General features: G+C 36.6%; 1 protein-coding gene across 13 annotated transcripts in view; it reads left to right on the top strand.

Annotated features, from left to right (window-relative positions):
• ZC3H11A (zinc finger CCCH-type containing 11A) overlaps nucleotides 1-22,294 on the top strand; it is a 53,399-nt gene that overhangs the window by 235 nt on the left and 30,870 nt on the right. For 2 of the 13 annotated variants that reach the window (XM_037824991.1, XM_037824992.1), the window contains exons 2-6: nucleotides 393-454; nucleotides 5,685-5,738; nucleotides 7,058-7,117; nucleotides 12,294-12,492; nucleotides 13,622-13,741. In XM_037824991.1, the coding sequence (XP_037680919.1) occupies nucleotides 12,439-12,492; nucleotides 13,622-13,741 (174 nt within the window). In that variant the 5' untranslated portion in view covers nucleotides 393-454; nucleotides 5,685-5,738; nucleotides 7,058-7,117; nucleotides 12,294-12,438. Of the gene's footprint in view, nucleotides 1-392; nucleotides 7,118-12,293; nucleotides 12,493-13,621; nucleotides 13,742-22,294 lie in introns of those variants that run through there. The other 11 variants (XM_037824986.1, XM_037824987.1, XM_037824985.1 and 8 more) reach the window with 8 other exon arrangements.

The raw sequence follows: 22,294 nt of genomic DNA, 5'->3' as shown, positions 1-22,294 counted from the left end.
GGTCGCGGCCTAGCCCGGGAAGTTAGAACGGGTCCCTTCGGCCCCGCCGTAACGACCCCCTACCCCCTACCCCCTACCCCCCCACCTCCCGGCCGCTGCCCTCGCCGGGGCAGGCTGGGAGCCCTAGGCTCCCGCTCTCTTTGCCCATCCACCCCACCCCACGGCGCCTGCTCCGTTCCCAGCCAACTTCCCTCCCCTCCCCCACATCCGGTGTTAGCGAAGCCGTAGGAGCCGGAGCAGCCCTAGAAGCTGTCTGTTCTCCCGACTGTCGGAGAGAGAACTGACACTAGATTGCTTTCTTCACGGCAACAGTTTCTCTAGTTTAGCGATCCCCCACTGTCTGAATCAACCAGTGCCAGGAGCTGAATTTACCTACTCTCATTCCTCTCCAGGATCCCACTACTTTGGAAATTTTCTCAAACTCCAAATACAGAAAGCCACCGACTTTATTCCGGTATCCTACACCCATTCCCTACCCTAATTACACTCCCACTCCCAGCCCTCAGCATCGGAGTCAAGAGCAACAGGGACACTTCCGTTCTCCTTGTAGGATTGGTGAAACCGTAATGAAGAACACCCCCCAAACTCCCATAATCGGTGCGGATTTCTATGGGAAAGGCCTATATGGTTCGCATCTTCTAGGCCTTGGTTCTGGACCTTGAGAAGGAGGCTGTGGAACTAGTGGTAGCGATGCTTTTTAGGGTAAATGTATGTAGGTATTGGGGGAAGAGGAGGGATCAACAGAGAACGAATGAAAGTGGTTTAAAGCTCTATATGCTGCTCATATAGAGTTCAACTTGTGAGGTACTCATTTACAGGCTGTGTAAGGGTTTTGCAGTCTAAAAATGTCTGAAAAATAAACTTGAATTAACCCTTGATGCAATCAGTAAATTGAAAATGCAGTTTGTAACCAGGCTTTGTAATTTTACTGTCAAAGCATTTTTTTTAGCCACCCACCTTTTAAGCAACTGTATTACTTTTAGTTAGAGCTGAAAGGCCCTAACTAGCATTTGTTGTTAATGACCAGTATGTGGAGTCTGATTTAGTTTTCCATAAATGACTTTTTGGCTTGTATTGGCAAATCACAGTCCTAAATGATGAATGTTGAATGATGCACTATGTTTTTGTTTAAGTGAAATTTCCTGAAAGTAATTTCAGAGTTAAGGAGAAATTGATGTTGCTATCATGAAGTATCATAAGTACATATATATTTTTAAGCTGAAAGTAGATACAGTTCTTGGAGAAGCAGAAAGAACATGGACCTGGGATTTGAAAGACCTGGCTTCTGGCTGCTACTGACCAACTAAGTCTATGACTCTGGGAAAGTGGGCCTTAGTTCTTTTTTCTATAACATGAGGAGATTGGACTATTTGAATTCAGAATTCAGACAGTTGGAAGGGATCTTAAAGCCCTCTAAGAAAGAGTTTGGGAATGTTCTCCATTGCTGTCACTTTTCCTCCAAAAATAACCTGGCTTACAAGTCATTGGTCCAGAGGGAATTTGACTCCTTATAGAAACTGGAGAGAAGGTAATGTAAGTAGAGAGAAACAGCTGTGTTCCTGCTTGCGTAATAAACCCACTACTAGATTCTGGTACAAATTTTGGAGACATAACGAGAATGAGTGTATGTACCTTAAGTGTGCCAGTTTCCTCACTCTCTCCTAGCAGAAGATGCAGCACTTTTAGTGGTCCTGGGATTCTGGGATGTGTTCCTATTAATTCTAATACAGATGAAGAAGATGTGGTAGAAGGAAAGATGGTGGCAGAAGGAGTGGATAAAGAGGCAAAGTTGCCTGCTAAAAAGAAAAGAAAGAAGGGTTTGCGAATTAAGGGGAAAAGGCGCCGAAAAAAATTGATCCTTGCCAAAAAGTTTAGTAAGGATTTGGGATCTGGGAGGCTTGTTGCAGGTGCTCCTGCTTTATTAGCTTCCAGTGCCCCTGGGCAAGATGAAGAAAGTCTTTTTGAAAGCAATATAGAAAAACAGATCTATCTACCTAGTACTAGAGCCAAGACCTCCATTGTGTGGCACTTCTTTCATGTTGACCCCCAGTACACCTGGCGGGCTATTTGTAACCTCTGTGAAAAAAGTGTCAGCAGGGGTAAGCCAGGCAGCCATCTTGGTACATCTACTCTTCAAAGACATTTGCAGGCAAGGCATTCACCTCATTGGACCAGGGCCAACAAGTTTGGAGTCACTAGTGGGGAGGAGGATTTTACCTTGGATGTACCTTTATCTCCCTCTTCTCCTGGAAGCAATGGAAGCTTTGAATACATCCCTACTGATCCTTTAGATAATAATAGAATGGGTAAGAAAAGTGATAAATCAGCATCTGATGCCCTGAGGGCAGAAAGGGGGAGATTTCTCATCAAAAGTAACATTGTCAAGCATGCTTTAATTCCTGGAACAAGAGCCAAGACATCTGCAGTTTGGAATTTTTTTTACACTGATCCTCAGCACATCTCACGAGCTGTGTGTAATATATGTAAAAGGAGTGTGAGCCGGGGTAGACCAGGTTCCCACTTAGGAACTTCAACACTTCAAAGACACCTGCAGGCCACACATCCCATCCATTGGGCTGTTGCCAACAAAGATAATGGTGCTGTTGGAAATGGAGTGGATGAGGTTGAGAGTGAGAGAAATGATCTCATAAGTGATCCTCTGCAGGGAGCAAAGTCTACAGGCAGCCAAGTTTTAATAGCTGAAGATCTTAGTGACTCTGATTCTGATGAACCTCCTGTGTTAGAGGTTGAAAGGAGATCTGAGAGCCCCATTCCTGTGGCAGAGCAAGACAATCTGATGCATGCACAGGAGAGGAAAACAACATACTGTGAAAATTCTGTCTCAAGTCAAATAAGTCAGGCAATTATTCGAATGATTGTGGAGGATATGCATCCTTACAACTACTTCTCAACCCCAGCCTTTCAGAGATTCATGCAGATTGTGGCCCCTGACTATAAGATGCCATCAGAGACTTACTTTTTCACTAAGGCTATACCTCAGTTATATGATAGGGTCAGAGAAAAAATTTTCATAACTTTGGAGAATGTTCAAAGCCAAAAGATCCACCTGACTGTTGACATATGGACCCATGATCCATCCACTGACTATTTCATTGTGACTGTACACTGGGTCTCTTTGGAAACTACACCTTCTCCCAATGATGGTAGGATCTCCAATTTTAGAAAGTGGGCAGTGCTTTGTGTAACAGGTTTGGCCAAAGACTGTTTGATAACCAACATTTTACAAGAATTGAATGACCAGATTGGTCTCTGGCTTTCTCCTAATTTCCTCATCCCTTCCTTCATTGTTTCTGACAATTCCTCTAATGTGGTACATGCAATCAAAGATGGCGGTTTTACCCACGTGCCATGCTTACTGCATTGTTTAAATGTTGTCATTCAGGACTTTTTCTGTGAACACAAAAGCATTGAGAATATGTTAGTGGCTGCTAGAAAAACCTGTCATCATTTTAGTCATTCAATAAAGGCCCGTCAGATACTGCAAGAGTTTCAAAATGATCACCAACTTCCATGGAAGAATTTGAAGCAGGATGAAACTGGCCATTGGATTTCTACCTTTTATATGTTAAAATGGCTCTTAGAGCATTGCTATGCAGTTCACCATAGTCTTGGCAGAGCCAGTGGTGTTGTGCTTACCTCCCTTCAGTGGACTCTAATGACCCATGTTTGTGATATTCTTAAGCCTTTTGAGGAGGCCACTCAGAAAGTGAGTGTGAAGACCACAGGATTGAATCAGGTGCTACCCCTAATCCATCATCTATTCCTTTCCCTACAGAAACTCAGAGAAGATTTTCAAGTCAGAGGTATTACTCAGGCCCTTAATCTGGTGGACAGTTTATCTCTGAAACTTGAAAGTGACACCCTACTAAGTGCCATGCTCAAATCCAAGCCATGTGTCTTGGCTACTTTGCTAGATCCTTGCTTTAAAAACAGTTTGGAAGATTTTTTTCCTCAAGGTGCTGATTTAGAAACCTACAAGCATATCCTTGCAGAAGAGGTTTGTAATTTTATGGAATCTTCACCAGAGGTATGCCATATTGCAACTTCAGAAGCTTCTGGTCCCTCAGCTGCAGTAGGAGCTGATTCATTTACCTCACCCATAAAAGAAATCACTTCCAGTTCAGGCTCCATTGATAGCTCAACTGCAGATAGTATTGCCGTTGGAAGCAAAAGCTTCATGTTCCCTTCTGCCATAGCAGTAGTGGATGAGTACTTCAAAGATAAGTATTTAGAGATCTCAGGAGGTGATGACCCTTTGATTTACTGGCAGAGAAAGATGAACATGTGGCCGGCTTTGACCCAAGTTGCCATTCAATATCTAAGCTGTCCCATGTGTAGTTGGCAATCTGAATGTATCTATACTACAAATAGCCACTTTCATCCAAAGCAGATGATGAGCCTGGACTTTGACAATATAGAACAGCTGATGTTTCTGAAAATGAACTTGAAAAATATTAACTATGATTATTCTACATTGGTTCTGAGCTGGGATTCTGAGAACGAAGTTCAAAACGAAAAAGAAATGTTACTTTAATTTCTTTTTCCTTTCTCCATTTAAAGTAGGCAACTTTTTGCTGTATTACTGTATCCTAATTGTTATAGTTGTTATATATAGTCATAATAATTCTTTAAAAACAAATCTGGGGAAAACCTGAAAACACAAAAAGGACAAGAAATTCCTCAGAGGCAATATAATGTTGATAAAATGAAGATTAACTACAGATTTCACAGTAGTAGCTCAGTGTAGCTAGCACTTGAAATTTTGTTTATACCAATTGAGAGAAAAGATGCATTTTTTTTAAATAAAAATATAGTGCAGCATTGAAAGGCCTTGAGCTATTTCTGGCTGGTAGATTGAGCTAGTAATTGGTTTTAAGTTAAAATTTCCCCCCATATGGGGAGTGTGATTCCTCTGAAACTAATGGAGTGAAAATAAAGCATACTAAGCTGTTATTCCTTTTTTTTTTTTTTTTTTTAATCCATTTTTCTCTTTCTTTAAAAAATCCTGATGCAAACCCTTGGCAAAAACAAAAACCCACAAAATTGTCCAGCCTCCTCATACTGGTCAGCTTTATAATTTCAACTTACTGAGTGTGATAGTTATCCCTTATATTTAAGATTGGAATTGGGAAACATTATAAAACAATTAGAAAAAAAATTACTTTCATTCTTTGAATTTTTTTTTAACCTTTATAAAATAATGTAAAAACAATAAAAGATTTTGTTGGTACATTTGCATAATTTATGGGTAAATGGCATAAAAAGATTCAGTGGGAATTGGATTGAAAGCCCCATGAGCATACTTTGGACAAACCCAGTATGCATTTCCCAAAGAATACCCTTAATTTTAATTGATCTGAAATGTCTTTTTAAAATATACTGAATGATCCATAATACTGTATTTTTAACTGAGATTGGTTTTGGCCACTGTATTCTAAACTAAAAATAAGCAGTCAATATTTTCATGTATTAGGAATCTGCTTAGCTGGTAAAATGAGGAAATTGATCTCAGTGATCTTTAAGGTCCCTGGTTTCCACTCTGAAAGTATGTTTCTGTGATTGAGTGGAAAGCCAGAAAATGACTACTTTTAGTAAAAGCCTATTAGAAGTTTCAGACTGAATAACTAATGTAAGATCCCAATTTTTCCTTTTTTTCATTTTAGATTTGGGGATATTCCCTGCCCAAAAAATTCCTGGAAAATTGACTAGTATTAAGTGTGAGTAAAAGGTGTCCACTTTTTTTTAAGTTTTGATTTTAGTTTTGTCTTGGATAGTATTTGGCAAGATTTAGCCTAGAAATTATGTAGTATTTATTACGTGAGAATCAAAATTGCTTTGTAACTGGGCTGATTTCAAAATTGAGAACTCATTTCTGTGTATCAAAATGTTTTTTTTTTTGTTTTTTTGTTTTTTATTCTAAAATGGTCAATGTACCATTGTGAAATGAAATTTCAACTCCAAAAGTTTACCCTTCACTAACTGGAGTAAAATGGATGGTTACAAAGTCTTTAATCATAGTCATTAGGAGTAGAGAATTTGGAACCAGGCTGCATAAGCAAGCCTTTGCAGGGCCAATATTAAATGTCATACTAATGACATTAGTGTTGATACAAAAGAAGGAAAAAATTTTCCCTTAGATAAGAGTTCTGTGTTTTAACAGTGCCAGTTCAGGATGGCTATAATGCTGCTCTGCCTTCTACAGCTTGCTGCACCACTCTGTAGTTACTCTGTAACAATACATTTCTATCTTTTTTGGTTAAACACTCCCTGAAGATACGTAGATGATATCTATACATCCATATTATACACATTCATATGTATGTAAGGATTTCCCTTCATTTTTGTTTTGTGGGCTGGGAAAAATTTAGCGTAACATAATGACTTCATGTTTCTTTGATATAAGAATAAGTTCACTATTTTTATAATGAACCCAAATCTAAAGGCTTTTATATTTATTTTAAAAGGGAAAGCTTTCTCAAATGTTTTATCTCTACACATTTGTATACGTGTGTGTGTGTATAAGCCAGTTAGTATGTATATGTATATTATATACATAAAACACTATATTTTTACATACAAGTATGCTTTTATTATACAGATAATAAAGATGGGGGAAGGTTTCTGTTTTTTTCTTAATAGGTGAAGAAATCTTGAAGACCAGAAATTGGATCTTATTGAATTTTGGTGTTTTTTAAATTTTTTGTTTTTCCTTTTTCTTTTTAAATTATATTGTTCGGCTATGGAAGATGGATCTTATCGTTCTTTTTTTTTTATATAACCCTTTGAATCTCAAGTTCATCTTTAAATGAACTTTTTTTGTTTTTTTATTTTTGTTTTTGAGGAGATAACTAACTAGTTATCTCCAGTCTGACAAAGGTTATGCAAATGGACTTAATCTCCTAGTAGTTGGGAGATGTTTTAAAAACACATGCAGTGTTGACTTATGGCTGAGAGATTTCCTTGGCAATGTGAGGAGGAAAATTCTTTCTGCCTCATTATTATTAATTCATGGATTGAGTGTTGGTTCGACCTACAGGAGTAATAGATTGGAACTCAGTGAAGACACAGACGTTCCTGTTGAGATCAACCAGCTAATGTAAGTGTGGAAATGGTTTTTTTTCTTATTAAAGGAGTGAACAATTTTGTAGTTTAAGGCAAATAATTTTCCTGGGTCAGTAAGAAATTAAAAGGTCATTGTCAAGAATTTTTTTCTTGTAATTGTTTACAAGCTTTTAGTTTTCCTATGGAATCTTTTTTTTTTTTTTTTAAATACATGCATATTGTAAAAAAGGTAAAATAGTTTTGCCAAGGTGAAAATTCCCCTGGAGTTCCATCTCACCAGAGAAACACACTGTTGACAGTTTATCGGAACATAGTTCCGTGTCCATTCACATAGTTCCATGCACATCTGCCTCATCTTTTTTTAATGACTATGTAGTGTTACATTATATTGATATGCTGTAATTTAATATGTTTCCTCATTGATAGACATTTGGTTTTTGCCATTAAAAACCAAAGTCTTGCATTCAGTAACAGCCTTCCATACACATCTCAGATGTGAATTGGTAGAATTGTTATATATTATTACTCTCAAAAAAGGCTGTATCAACTTACTGAACAAGTGACAAGTTCTTTTTGATTTGTAAAAACTCTTGATGTAAAGATATACTAATCTTTGGCTCTGTTGTTGGTATATCTTTTGTTATATAAATGTTTTCCATTTTATGTGGTCAAATCTATCAATTTTTTTATTAGGTTTTAAACCTTGTTATCATTCTAAGAAAGGTTTTTTTTTTTTTACCCCAAGCTTATTAAAAAAATACCATATGTGATTGTCTACTACTTAGCTAATTGTACTTTTTATATTTAAAAGTGTGTCAGGTGGATGAGTGGAAAGGTGGGGGGAAGGAAACAAACAAACAGACAAGGGTGCCCAGTGTTCTTTTTTACTTTAGTTGCTCTTTTTCACTTTAATTATTCTGGTTATTTTTGTGTGTGTGGTAATGAGGGTGTCGGGGATTGATTTTGGTAATGAATGTACAACTATGTAATGGTACTGTGAACAATCAAATGTATGATTTGTTTTGTATGACTGTGTGGTATGTGAATATATCTCAATAAAATGAATTAAAAAAAAAAGTGTATCAGGGATTGAAGTTATGTGGCATTGCCACTCTTCCTACTGTAAGCCTACTAGACTATCAAATATGGCTTGCTTTTTTGCAGAGCCCAGTTAGGAATTCAGAATTCTTAGTATAGTGCTCAAATTAATTGGCATTGGTATGTGATCTAAAACCTCTGCCATCCTTGCTTGAATTCACCTGGAATTTTTTGTATGAAGTAAATTGCTAGCCAGTTTTTTTTTTTTTTTTGGTTGGTTTTAAGTGCCACATTTTTCATAAATCACATTTATTCTTAAACTCTGTTGAGTTCTGTTGATCTGTGTACTCATTCATTTGCCAGTTACATTAAATTGTTGTTACATTTCACATTATTATAATATCAGAGCGAGGCCTTCCAATAGTTTAAAAATATTCTTTGCTTTACCCAAACAGTTATTCTCCTGGATGATTTTACAGTCTTTCAAGTTCCAATAATAAACTCTCATTTGGATTTTGACCTGAAATGCATTCAATGTGTCGATTATTTTGGGGAGAAGTAACTTTTTTAAGCCTTCTAGATTATCCCTCTATCAAGATCTTTCGTGCCTTAGTGGTTTTGTAGTTTTTGTTTTTATTTTAATTTAATGTAGGTCTTGCATACTTCTTAAATTTCTTCTATGTATTTTATAGTTTTGTTGCAAATAGGACTCATCATCTTGTTGCTGGCATGTGGGGAATTTACTGATTTTTGTTCTGTCTGATAGTGTACTAAATTTTATCTTCAAATGTGTTGGATTTTCTAGTTTGCAAGCATTTCACTCTGCAGATACTGAATTTTTCGTCTCATCTTTTTTAGTATTTATGTATCTATTTCCTTACTGCATTTGCTATAACCTCTGAAATGGTGTAGAATGATAGTAGACAAAGTGGGCATTTTTTTGTTTGCTTTGAGTAAGTGTACCTCTAGTGTTTTACCATATTGCAGATATTGTTGGTTTCTGATGATTAAGTACACTTATGCTAAAAGAAGTTCCTTCTAGTCATGGAATGAACCTTTTTGATCATATAATGTTACTCTTTTACTATACTTCTGGTTCAGTTAGCTAATGTTTTATTTAGGATTTTTCATCTGTACCATAAATGGATGTAAATCAGTGTCCATAGGAGTTCTTTTAAACCATTTTTTGAAGCAGTGATACAGTGCCTGTGACGTGATTTGTTTTGCTCTTTTTCAACTTTGAGTTACTTTTTTCTAAATTCTTTTTCTCAAGCTAGAATAATTCCTCAAGTAAGTTTTTTCAGGAATACATGGAGTACATGGATGGAATGCTTTTAGAGACTTTTCATGTCTGACAACTTCCTTGTCCTGAGCTGTCCTTGAAATGCAATTTGAAAGGCTAAATCTGTGGTTATAATCTCTTCTTTAGAATTCTGGATGCATAGCATTATTGTTTGTTCACATTTTGAGATTCAGATGAGTGTCCAATGCCAAGTCTGATTTTCTTTCCTTTGTATTCAGTCTGCTTTTTCCTGGAAGTTTGAATTCAGAAATTTCACCATATCTTTATACAGTACGGCTGTCTTTAAAGAAAATTTCTTTTGGGCATTTGATGAGCCCCTTTAATCTAAAGACATAAGGCTGCCCAATTTACGGAAATTTTCTCATTTTGTTTCTTTTATTATTATCTCTCAGTTCCATTCTTTCCTTTAGAGTTTGCATTGTATAGAAATTGGGTCTTCTGAATGTATTTCCATGTCATACACCTTTTATATTTATATCTCTTTACAGTTTTACTTTGCATTCTGGGAGGTGTCCTAGCAGTGATATCTTATAATTCAGTTATTTATTTTACATCAATGTTTATTCTGCTATCCATTCTCTCTATTGAAATTTCTTTTTAGGAATGGAGGCTGGAAAATTTGATTTTCTTATTTTTTGAGCTTTCTCTTCCCCCTTTTTTTTCATACAAATGAAATGTATCCTTTTCAAGCTTGCTTAGAGTATGTATTAGAATTTTAAAAGAATTTTTCCTATTTCAAAGATTAGCTTGAGGGTGAGATGGGAGAGAGGGTGGATTACTCATTGGCCTCCCACTTTCAAACAGCTATTTTCAGGTTTTCTTGATAACCTGAATGTTTTTTGATCCTTTTAAAACTTAAGAAATTTATCAGACTGCCTCTTGGTTTGGGTTTCTGATTGATGTAATTGTGGTTCTTGCCAATTTTTAAATTTTAATTTCCAGAAGGATTTTTTTTTTTTTTTTGGTCATTTTCTTGAATAGCAATTCTATTCTTGTTTTTTTTCCCTAGGGAATTATAGAAGTTCAATATGGAAAACAGATGCTGTATATGAAGGCACTGTTCTGTCCAAGTGTTAGGAGAAGTGTGCCCATCTATTCCCCCACACTCCGCCTATCCCTGAGGGAACTATGAGGAGCCCAATTTGAAAATGATTACCATAGTGCAATTCATATCATTTTGTTTTTTGTTACGTTGAGGGGTCTTCCTGAAAACCACCAACAGATTCGTATATATTCTTGGGGATGTTCATTCTCATTAGATGTTACTTTTTTGCATATGTGTCGTAATTATTTGAATATCTCTTAGAGACTTGGTCCTATTTGAGGCAGTTTCTGAAATTACCTTTTGGTGTACACTAGAATGCTGAACGTATTCCCTGGGTTTGGAGTCAGGGAAGCCCTGCTAGTAAATCAGTGATGTGCCATTGAAGGTCCAACCCTTGTCCCATTCTGTAGCAGATCACTGGTGGTTAGGCCAGCTAGGCAGACTTAAAATTTTTATGTCTATGTTATGTTATATTAGAAAAGTTAATATTAGGCCGAGCAGATAAAACAATGGTAAGTACTTACAACACTACCCATCTGACAGTAACTGCTGCCAACATTTTGGTGTATATTTTTCCAGACTATTTTATAAAAATATATGACTATAAATAAATGAGATCATATTATCTACATGTATTTTTGTAACCTCTGAAAACAAATATGTTATCCACAGGTCCACAGGACAAATATAATCTTTAATGGCTTCATAATGTCACCATGATTTTTTAAAATAGTCCCCAATTTTTGAGCATTTAGGTTTTTAGGTGTTTTTCCATTTTTAGAAACAAGATGGTGATGAACATTCTTGTGTGTTATTACCTTGCATTGTTGTCCTGTGTTTACCTCGGGATAAATTCTAGAAAGGGAATCCTTGGGTTAAAGGGGATGCAAATTTAAAAAGTTTTGGTTATGTGTCAAGTGGCAGACACTTCTAACCTAGGTTGTTGACTTCAAGGTTGATTTCATCTTGGTGTGCTATACTATTCTTGGATTAAGATAGGCTTGAATTTGATTTCATTGATTTCAGGTTGTTTATCAGTGTTTCTGAAACCTGACCTTTTGGAGTAGGAGTTTGTAGAAACCCCTGCCATACTCTAATGTGGCTCTTGTCCCTTGCTTTTACTGGACACTTTCCTGGACTCTTTAGTGGGGACCAAGTTTATGGCAGGGACTGGGGCTTCCCCCATTGCTGGTTGTTGGAATATTACCTGTTTTGTTGAATCACTATGTTATGGAAAGAGCTCTGAGGAATTCTTTTGCTCCTTTTTTGTAATTAGTATGCCACTCTTGAGCCATCTTCATTGTGTAAACTAGCTTTGCAGATTTTTCAGAGGCCTTTGATTCAGGAATTCTTGCCAAACAGGGTTTTTCCCACATAGTTTAATATCCATTTGAAATAAAAATGCTTGTGAAAATATTGGAATTTTTATTAGGTGAAAAGTATTTAGGTTGTCAGAAACGTAGATTTAGCAAGTATCCTGTGTAAAATAATCTAAATATAGAACGTAGCTCATTTGTTTAGTTAGCAATGCTAATTTAATTTTATGCTGAGCATTGTAACAAGCACCATAGAGATTATAAAGGAAAGAAGGGCATGGCTATTCTCCTTAACAAAAAATTTACATTGTAGATGGGAATGTACAATATTCACATAAGAATAAAATATGAATCAGAGTTATTTCCAAGGCAAGTACATATTAAGTACATATAGGCAAGCATGTATTAAAATTTGGTTTTAATGTGATCTCAGTAGTCAGATTGATTTGGAGGACAAAGTTGGAAGAATTTACCTGTAATACTTTAATAAATTGTCTCCACATTTTAGGATTGCATTTTAAAGACGATTTCTGTGATTGAGTTGTCTTTTGGAAGATTAAACCCATTTCAAGAGGACTGGAAGCTGGTCCTCATCTTGAGGAAGGAGTGGCTCGTGTTCAAGAAGCCACTTCTAATCTAAGGATCTCCTCAGCATGCCTAATCAAGGAGAAGACTGCTATTTTTTTTTCTATTCTACATGTACCAAAGTAAGAATTGGCATCTCTAAATCAGTTCTTTCCTACAATTTCTTAATAAAATTTGATAAGATTTTCCTAACATCTCAAGTTGTTTTTATGTTTTGTTTTGCTCAACTGTTCACTATCTGCTTTCTGATTTTTAGTGAAGGGTACTATGTCTAGAAGAATGCATTGTTTGTTCATTGTTTCTCTTCATTGTATATATATAACTAATTTTCCCGTGTTCTCCAAAAGTAAAAAGACCTATGGCATATAATCGTCATTCAGTGTTCTCTAATTTGTAACTGAACTGTTCAAAGTGTCTTTGGAATTAGGGGCACTTTGGCTTGTGGGTTGCTAACTTTGATTTTGTTTGCTCTGGATTAAATAAGTGGGTGCATTATATTATACTTCTATAACCTGTCATAGGTTGAATTTGACTTATTTCTTCCCCCAGATTTCCTGTTGACTCTTGGGAATACATTCAGTACAAGAATATAGAGCCATTTTTCTAAATATGCTTTTGCAGCTTCTTTGCTTTATCTTTGTCAAAACATCCTGTTTTTCTACATGATTTTTCTGCAGCTCTGTTTAGATATATTTGCTGCTTTCTGTTGTTCCTTTGTGACTAATTCTATAAATCTCTGTGTTTTGAAAAACATTTTCTTAAATATCCTTTTAAATTGTCAATTCTGAGCAAGCTCTGTAATTTTATCTATCTTAAATATAGCAGTTTGTACAACAGTAGTATTGTGTTTCAGATATCACCCTTGTACAAAATATGTAGTGAAGCATGTAATTATACTTAAATCCTACTCTATTAACTTACTTTCTGATTTTTCCATCAAAAGCTGGAGTTACAGAAATCAGGACATATGAAACAGTTTCAAAGATAAACTAAAATATATTTTTAAAGAGTACTTAGTACTACCACTTGTCTTTTCCCCCCAGCTCTCAGCTTGTGTCACTCATGTTGTCAGATCAGATGAAAGGTACTTTAAAGAAATAAATTAAAAGAAATTTTCAGTTTGTTGCCCTCAGTTTGTTATCTTCTCATCTCAGTTGTTTTTTGCTTGTCTAGATTCCAGGAAACACTTATTCTGTGTATTTTAACCTGTGATGTATTTTGAGGCCACAGTTCTTTTCTTTTTACGTATAGGGAGACAGCTGCCCGTTCCGTCACTGTGAAGCTGCACTAGGAAATGAAACTGTTTGCACATTATGGCAAGAAGGGCGCTGTTTTCGACAGGTGTGCAGATTTCGGCACATGGAGATTGATGTAAGTTTTCAATTTACTTTATGATATAACAGGTTCTCTTGGGTCATAGTGGGCCACTAAAAAAATGGAGGGGAAATCACATTTTGTTTTACACATTATAACATGGATTAAATTATTTTTTGAAATGACCCAGTGAAATTTCTGTCATTATTATAGTGCTCACTTAATATCTAGATGTTATAAAGCATGAATTGGTATAATATTTCTGAAAGGCAGTTTGGTAATGTATTTAATTTAAGCCTAACAAATATAAACACGTATTTGAGGTGCATTTATCTGTATTTCTATTTCTTTTTCTTTAAAAAAAAATGAAAACAATTTCGAACTTAGAGAAAAATTGCAAGTGCAATATAAAACTTTTTTTCTGAACCTTTTACGAATTGTTAGATTACCTCCAAATACTTTCATGAGTATTTCCTATAAACGCAGACAATCTCCTTCATAACCACCATACAGCCATCAAAATTAGAAAATTAACATTTATATATTACCTCCATTTGGTCCTAAGATCCCATTCACATTTTGTCTGTTGTCCCTATAAACGTTCTTTATAGCAGAAGGAGTGTGTCCAGATTCCAGTGTTGCATTTAGTTGTCATGACTTTTTAGTCTCTTTCAGCTAGAACAGTTGCTTATTCTTTCCTTGCCTTTCATTGGCCTTGGCACTTGATTATAGGCCAGTTATTTTGTAGAATATCCCTCAATTTGAGTTTGTTTGATACTTCCTCAAGACTAAATTCATGAGGAAGAAGTGATAAATTCATGAGGAAGAAGTGATAAATTCATGAGAAGAAGTGATATTCTTCTCATTGCATGCTATCAGGTGGCATGCGGTTTTTAATTTTCCCATTATTTTCCCTTTGGTAACTTGATTAAGGTGGTGTCTGCCAGAATCCTTCACTGTAAGGTTTTTCTTTTTGTGATTAAAAAGTATTCTTTGGAGAGATACTTGGAGACCCTATAAATATCTCATTTCTCATCACACTTTTCATCTCCTTATTTATGTTAGCAGGAACTTGTGGCTTCCTATTTTATTTATTGTTATAATCTATTACTGTTACTATAAATTTCTTATGCTCAAAATGACCCAGATTTGGCTAGTAGGAGCACTTCAAGCTTGTTTTTTGTGTCCTTTTGACATGTTTCCATCATTCTTTGAGCAACTCTTTGCTTTTTGGCCTAACAAGATTTCCAGGCTCATCCTGTACTTTTCCTATCCAGCCCTGGAATCAACCATTTCTCTGAGGCGTGCTGGTTTCTTTTAATGAAGAATGGCATATAGAAACTAAGGTCTGGGCTACTCCTGTTACTGTTGCTAAGCCCTATCAGTGGACAGAGCTAGGGAACATATAAATGTAAAACATAAACATATATATGTCATTATCAGTTTCTAAATGCCTGTGTATTGAAAATTATGATTCATGTGGGTACCTTCAATTCCTGTTGAATATCACAGGGTTTATTCTAGGCTTCTCCTTTTTCATGCTTGTAACAGTCCTCTCCAAAAGTGAGAAACTTTGTTCCCGTTGTTTTTAATATTTTTACTTACCTGGTATGTAAACTGATATTATATCACAGTCCCTTCCTCCAACATCGCACATGAGGCTACCTCTCCACAGGAACACCTTTCTCACTGTGCTTGGACCCCGACACACCCCACTCTGCACCCTTCCCTACCATGACCATGGATCACCTTTCACACATTCAGGTGCTGATAACCCTGTGTTGGACAGCCTGCCCATGTGGAATGCTCTCCTTATCCTGCTCACTCCTTACTCTGCCAGGTTTCCACTTTGGGAAGACCTCTCTTGTTTCTTGATGCCCCATTCCATGCTGCCCCTGCATGGGAAAACCCTCCTCACTCTACATTGGGTTGCCTTTCTGCAGAGAAGCCTTGCTTGTCCTGTTTAAGCTCCAACACTGTTGTCAGGCCACCTTCCTATGCAGATGCCCTTCAGACACTTGTGGCTTCTGACACCCCACATCAGGCTTCCACTTCATCATCACATGTATGCCTTCCTCATCCCAGTCAGACTCCAATGCCCTGCTCTGGGCCATTGTGCTCCTCCCTCCCTCAGCATGGAGACCTGCCTCTCTTGGCCCCATCTAATGACTTTGGACTGAATTGTTTTGGGGGGAGGGAGGAAGAGACTCAGCATGCATTTTGTATGTCTGGTGTTATGTAACTATGCCAAACTGGTTCCACGTTTCTCTTCTCTTCACTACATTCTATGCTGCTTATCTTCCAAATAGCAGGCAGTCACTAAATAATTTCAGAGAAAGGCATGCTTTGCAATGTTTGAAAAATCATGTTGTAACATTGCTGGCAGAGTGTAAATTGGCACAACTCCTATGGAGGGTTTGTTGGAGTCTCTAAGACAGTCCCGGCATTTAGAGATTGACTAGAAAAACTTGTAGGATTTAGCGTGTAGTTCTATTCATGGCTAAGACTTATTACCGTGATATGATAAGGATACATAGCTGGATCGTAAGGGAAAAAGACATAGGCAGAGTCTGGAGGGATCCACGTGCAGATTTCCTTATGCTCTCTCTCTCCCATGAGGAGTCACGGAGTGTACTCTTCCACCAGCAGTGAAAATGTAGCAACGTGAATGTGATGTCTCTGCCCAGGCAAAACCATTAAAAACATGGCACACAAGATTTTTACTGGGGCTGGTCATATATCTATCTTCTTATCTAACAACAACCACAATTCCAGACTCCCTGAAGGAAGGCAGGTGATCAGTGTAAAACCATACTGTTGCACACACAGTCAAGCCACAGTGAACCACCCTTATCAATTAACTGACTAGGAACATTCTGAGAGCCAAGTTCCCAGATGCCAGCCAAGGGCCAACCTTATAAGCAGACCTGTCCAAGGTTAGCTGTCTCCAACCTTCTATTTTAACTCTTTCTATACAGAGGCTAATTTGGCTGTAACTAAAAACTGCTATACCTTTGTCCCATAAGTACTCATACATGTGCTAAATGAGATATGTGCAGAATTACTCATTGCAGCATAATTTGTAATAGTAAAATACTGGAAACAACCTAACTGTCTTTCCATTTAAATTTGCTACATTCGTGCAGTGGGGTTCTGGGTAGATGTTAAAACATTTTAAATGGGAAATTCATTATTTATTGTTAGGGAAAGATTATAGTGTCAGGTGAAAAAAGCAAGGGGGAGAACAAGGTGTGTAATCTGCTACCATTTGTGTAAGGAAAGAATGGGGCAAAGATGTTATATTTGTTTTCACTTGTATGTGCATTTTAAAAATTTCTGGAAATATTGAGAAACATAACAGTGGCTATGGAGGGGAGGACAGGGAGGAGTCTTTTTACTGTATACCCCTTTTATGTTATATCTTTCAACAGTATGCTGTTACCCCTATTCAAATTTAAAGAACCATATAGAATTTTAGTATGGAGGATATGTTGCTAAATTTAAAAATCTATGGAATTATATGTAATACCTTTCTTGTAAGTGTGTGCTTGTACATTTATGCTTTTTTTTAAAAAAAGTAAAAGATTATATACACAAATAAGTGGTTTTCTCAGACATTTATTTCCATTTTCCAAGTTGTCTTCATTGCTTGTGTGTTACTTTTCAGTTAGAAACAAAATCCAGTAAACATATTAAACAGATCAAATAGTATATATTGGATACTATTAGAGAAGTCATCCTATAATTTGAAAATTGTTTAGAAGAAAGAAGTAAAAACTTAAGCAAAGACTGACTAAGGAGCAAGGAAGACTGACATTAGGTTCTTCCTTGAGGAAAGTAATTGAATAATTGTTATTCTTACCCAAAAAAACAATGCTGTCATACTAGCTTTTGGGAATAAAAGGAGGTGGATTCTGTCTACTTCTTTGAAAGATGTGTATTTGCTCTGCATTTTAAAAAAATAGGTAATCATTGCATGTGCCAAAAGACTCCAAACATACATTTTATTTTCTTTTATGGGAAAAACATGCAGAAAATACAGAGTTCCCATATACCTCCCCCCACCAACACACACAGTTTTCCCTATTAACATTTTGCATTTGTTAGTACCTTGGCTGCAGTTGATGAAACAATATTATTGTAATTATACTATTAACTATACTCCATAATTTACATTATATTTTTATTCTGATAACATATATATAACCTAAAATTTTCCCCTTTAACCACATTTAAATATGTAATTCAGCAGTATAAGTTATATTCATGATGTCCTGCCATCACCAACATCCATTACCAAAACCTTCCCATCATCCCAAATTGAAACTCGACAATTTCAGCATTAACTTCCCATTCCCTACCCCTACCTCACCCCCTGGTAAACTATATTTTAGTTTCTGACGCTATGAGTTTTCGTGTTCTGATTATTTCATATCAGTGAGATCATACAATATTCGTCCTTTTGTACCTGGCTTATTTCACTCAATATAATGTCTTCAAGGTTCATCCACGTTGTTAAATATCAGAATTTCATTCCTTTTTAGGGCTGAATAACATTCCATTTTATGTATATACCACATCATATTTATCCGTTCAGTGGTTGATGGACCCTTGGGTTGCTCCTGTCTTCTGGCAATTGTGAATAATGCCACTGTGGGCCTCAGAGTGCGAATATCTGTTTGAGTCCCTGCTTTCAATTCTTTTGGGTATATACCTAAAATTGGGATTGCCAGGTCATATGGTAATTTTATACTTAATTTCTGAAGAACTGCCAAACTGTTTTCCACCACCAGTGAGTGTTAGGTTTCCATATCCTTTCTAACACTTTTTATTTTCTTTCATTTTTTTAATAGTAGCCATTTTAGTGGGTATGAAATGGTATCTCATTATGGTTTTGATTAGTTTTTCCCTACTGCCAATGATGCTGAGCATCTTTTCATGTGCTTATTTGCTAGTTGTGAAACTAATTTGGAGAAATGTCTGTTCAAGTCTTTTGCCCTTTTTTTTTTTTTTTTGTCTTTGTTGAGTTGAAGGATTTCTTTATACATTCTAGACGTTAAACCCTTAACCGTATATGTGGTTTCAAAATATTTTCTCCCATTGTGTAGATTGACTTTTTACATTCATGATGAAGTCCTTTAATGTACAAATTTTTTTTCCCTATGTTTCTTCCAGCTACTGTATTGTCTTTATTAAATGAGATTAGAGTCCAAGAGTGTTTGTACTCTGCATGCAGTTTACAGAAAGGCAGTCATATTATCCAGCCTGGCCCTCAGAGAATCCATCTTGACTCTGTACACTTACTTTTGCATATTGTATCACAGAGAGGGAGGAAATTCTGGATGCCAGCTTTGAAATGAGGGTAAGGCATCCAGACTTCTGTGAAACCAACAGCCATTGCATCTCAGTTCCCAATTTCACATTGAGCATTAACAAAAGAATAAATAAAGAGAGATTACTGGAAAATATGCTCATATGCAGAGGAAGGATCCACTTAAGTCTTTCTAAAAACCAGTTGCCCTAATAATTGTATTGCTCTGTAAGAAAATATATCAAACTGGCATTGATTCCAAGGTCATTGTAAGTTGACGTTTAACCATATCAGTGATTTAATATGATGCCAGTGATTTAATATGATGCCAGTTTGAATGTTAAGAGGGGGATTGAGGAGGAAGGTATTAGAGTATGTTACATTTTGTAAACATTAGTACAAATACAGAGTAATAGTGATTCTGCTAGATAGGCCCAAACTCCCTCTGCCTTCAAAAGGATTGTTGTCCACTTTACCTCTGCTGGGTTACACTATATTGCCCTAAAGAAGAATGGTTTCCAGTTTAGCTACATTTGATCTAAAGATGCTGTTAGTTCCAACAAAAGCTTTTAATTTTAATGAAGCCTCATTTACCAATTTTTTCTTTCGGTACTTGTACTTTTGGTATAGAGTCTTAAGAAACCACTGCCTAACAAGGTCCTGAAATGCTCCCATATGTTTTCTTCTAGGAGTTTAATACTTTGGTTCTCTTATTTGGTCTTTGATCCATTTTGATTTAATTTTTTTATATGATAAGAGGTAGGAGTCCACCTTCATTCTTTTGCATATTGCTACCTGGTTTTCACTGCAATCAGTTTTTGAACATTTTCATTACTCTAAAGAACAAAAATAAAAATAAGAATAAAAACAAAATAAAAATTAAAAAGAACACCCAAAACATCTCACATTCCTCATCCCCCACTATTATTCATTTACTTTTTGTCCCTGTTTTTCTGCTCATATGTCCATTTACTGGACAAAGGGAGTGTAAGCCACAAGGTTTCCACAATCACATGGTCACACTGTGTAATCTATATAGTCATGCGATCATCTTCAAGAATCAAAGATACTGGGTTGCACTTCAGCAGTTCCAGGTATTACCTTCTAGCTATTCTAATATATTAAAAATTAAAAATGGATATCTCTATAATTGTATAACAGTAACCTCCAGAATGACTTCTTGACTCCATTTGAAATCTCTCAGCCACTGAAACTCGATATTGTTTCATTTCTCTTTCCCCTGTTGGTCCAGAAGGCTTTCTCAATCCTATGATGCCGGGTCTGGGCTCATCCCCAGGAGTCATGTCCCACATTGCTAGGGAGATCCACATCCCTGGGAGTCATGTCCCATGTAGGCGTGAGGGCAGTGAGTTCACGTGCTGTATGGGCTTAGAGCAAGAGAGAAAGGGCCACATCTGAGCAACAAAGCGGTTCTCTTGGGGAGACTCTTAGGCACAATTATAAGTAGACTTAGCCTCTCCTTTACAGCAACAAGCTTCACAAGGGTATGCCCCCAAGTAGAGGGCTCATCCTACCAAATTGTTAGTCCTCAGTGTTTGTGAGAATATCAATAATAACCCAGGTGGGGAAGTGAAACATTTCCATATTTTCCCCCAGTTCTCCAGGGGGTCCCTGCAAATATATCCTTTCTCTGCCCAAATTTCTTTGGGATGTATCAGGATTTCACACTAACCTGAACAATCCTACCAGATCTCACTTCCTAGTCAAAGTTCCATGAAATTATGGTGTTTGAATAAACTGACCATATAAGTTAAATAATTTAGTGTGCTGCGGAAAATATAGCTCCTGCACCAAATAAACATCTCATCCCTTGGTCTCACACAGAAGTTGAAGTTTTAAAACACAGTCAATGTCATCCTTTATCCTTTGGCCTCATTTGCCTTAATCCTAACCAGATCCACTTAATTCATATCTTTAATTGAGGTCTGAACTCTTTTTTCAGCTGTTTTTTAACAGTTGCTATATGAGGTAATACTGACATTCATAGCTGGTGAGTTGTAGCTCTGAGTTTCAGGTGTCACACAGATACCCAGAGTTCCAAAGACTGACCAGGTTATACACAAAGAGCTCAGCATTCAGAATTTATAGATACACATTACAGCTTAGGAATAGATGTGACTGCTGTAAGAGCTTACACTCTAGGGAGCATTACAATAAGTATTCTCCTGATAAGGTGTGCTCTGATATTCAATTCTCAGAGTTTACACATTATAGTTAGTCCATATTAGTGAGGCATTATAGTGTTAGTCTTTTCATTTCTGGCGTACTTCACTAAAAATGGTGTCCTCAAGGTCCACTCATCTAGTTGTATGTCTCACAGCTTCATTCCTTCCTGCAGCTGCTCAATATTCTATCGTATGCATACACCACAGTTCACCATTCTGTTCATTAAATTATGTACCGTTAGGCCACCTCCATCCATTGCAAATCGTGAGTGCTGCCGCTATGAACACCAGTGTACCAATGTCTATTCGTGTCTCTGCTCTCAGATCTTCCAAGTATATATGCCATAATGAGGTTGCAGGACCTTATGGCACCCACATACGTAGCTTCTGGTGGAACCACCACACTGTCCTTCAGATAGGCTATACCATTCTACTTCCCCACCAACAGTCAATAGGTGCCCCCCTCTCTCCATGTTTTCTTCAGCATTTGTATCCCTCTGTTTATACTTTTCCCTGCAATTTTTAGACAGATATTCACATACCATACAGTCATCCACAGTATACAAATAATTGTTCACAGTAGCATCATATAGTTGTGCATTTATCACCAGAATCAGCACTTGAACATATTCATTACTTCAAAAAGATTTTTTTAAAGAATAATAAAAATACCATACAATACAGTATAATAAGGACAGACAACAATATCACTATGAAGAATCCCATACCCCTTCTTTATATCCCCTTCTCACAGACATTTTGGTTTGGTATATTGCCTTTGCTACATTTAATGGAAACATATTACAATGTTACTGTTAACCATAGACTCCAGTGTGCTTTGATTATTTTTTGCCCCATCACCATCCCTTTTTCAACACCTTGCGGTTGACATATTTGTACGTTTCGTCACCATGATTGACCGCTCTAGGTTTCACTAAGTTATACAGTCCCTGACTTTATCATCCATCTTTCCTTCTACTGTCATAGTTGTCCTTAACACTCCTCTTTCAGCTTTACTCACAGTCATCTTTGTTAAGTGTACTTACAATATTGTCCTACCATCACACAGTATTATGCTATCCATTTCTGGATCTGCCTATACAGTCAATCCTG

The sequence above is a fragment of the Choloepus didactylus genome, chromosome 2, assembly GCF_015220235.1.
Source record: "Choloepus didactylus isolate mChoDid1 chromosome 2, mChoDid1.pri, whole genome shotgun sequence".
NCBI classification, from domain to species: domain Eukaryota; kingdom Metazoa; phylum Chordata; class Mammalia; order Pilosa; family Megalonychidae; genus Choloepus; species Choloepus didactylus.
The sequence above is the reverse complement of the archived record's forward strand: the minus strand, read 5'-3'. Positions and strand labels throughout refer to the sequence as shown.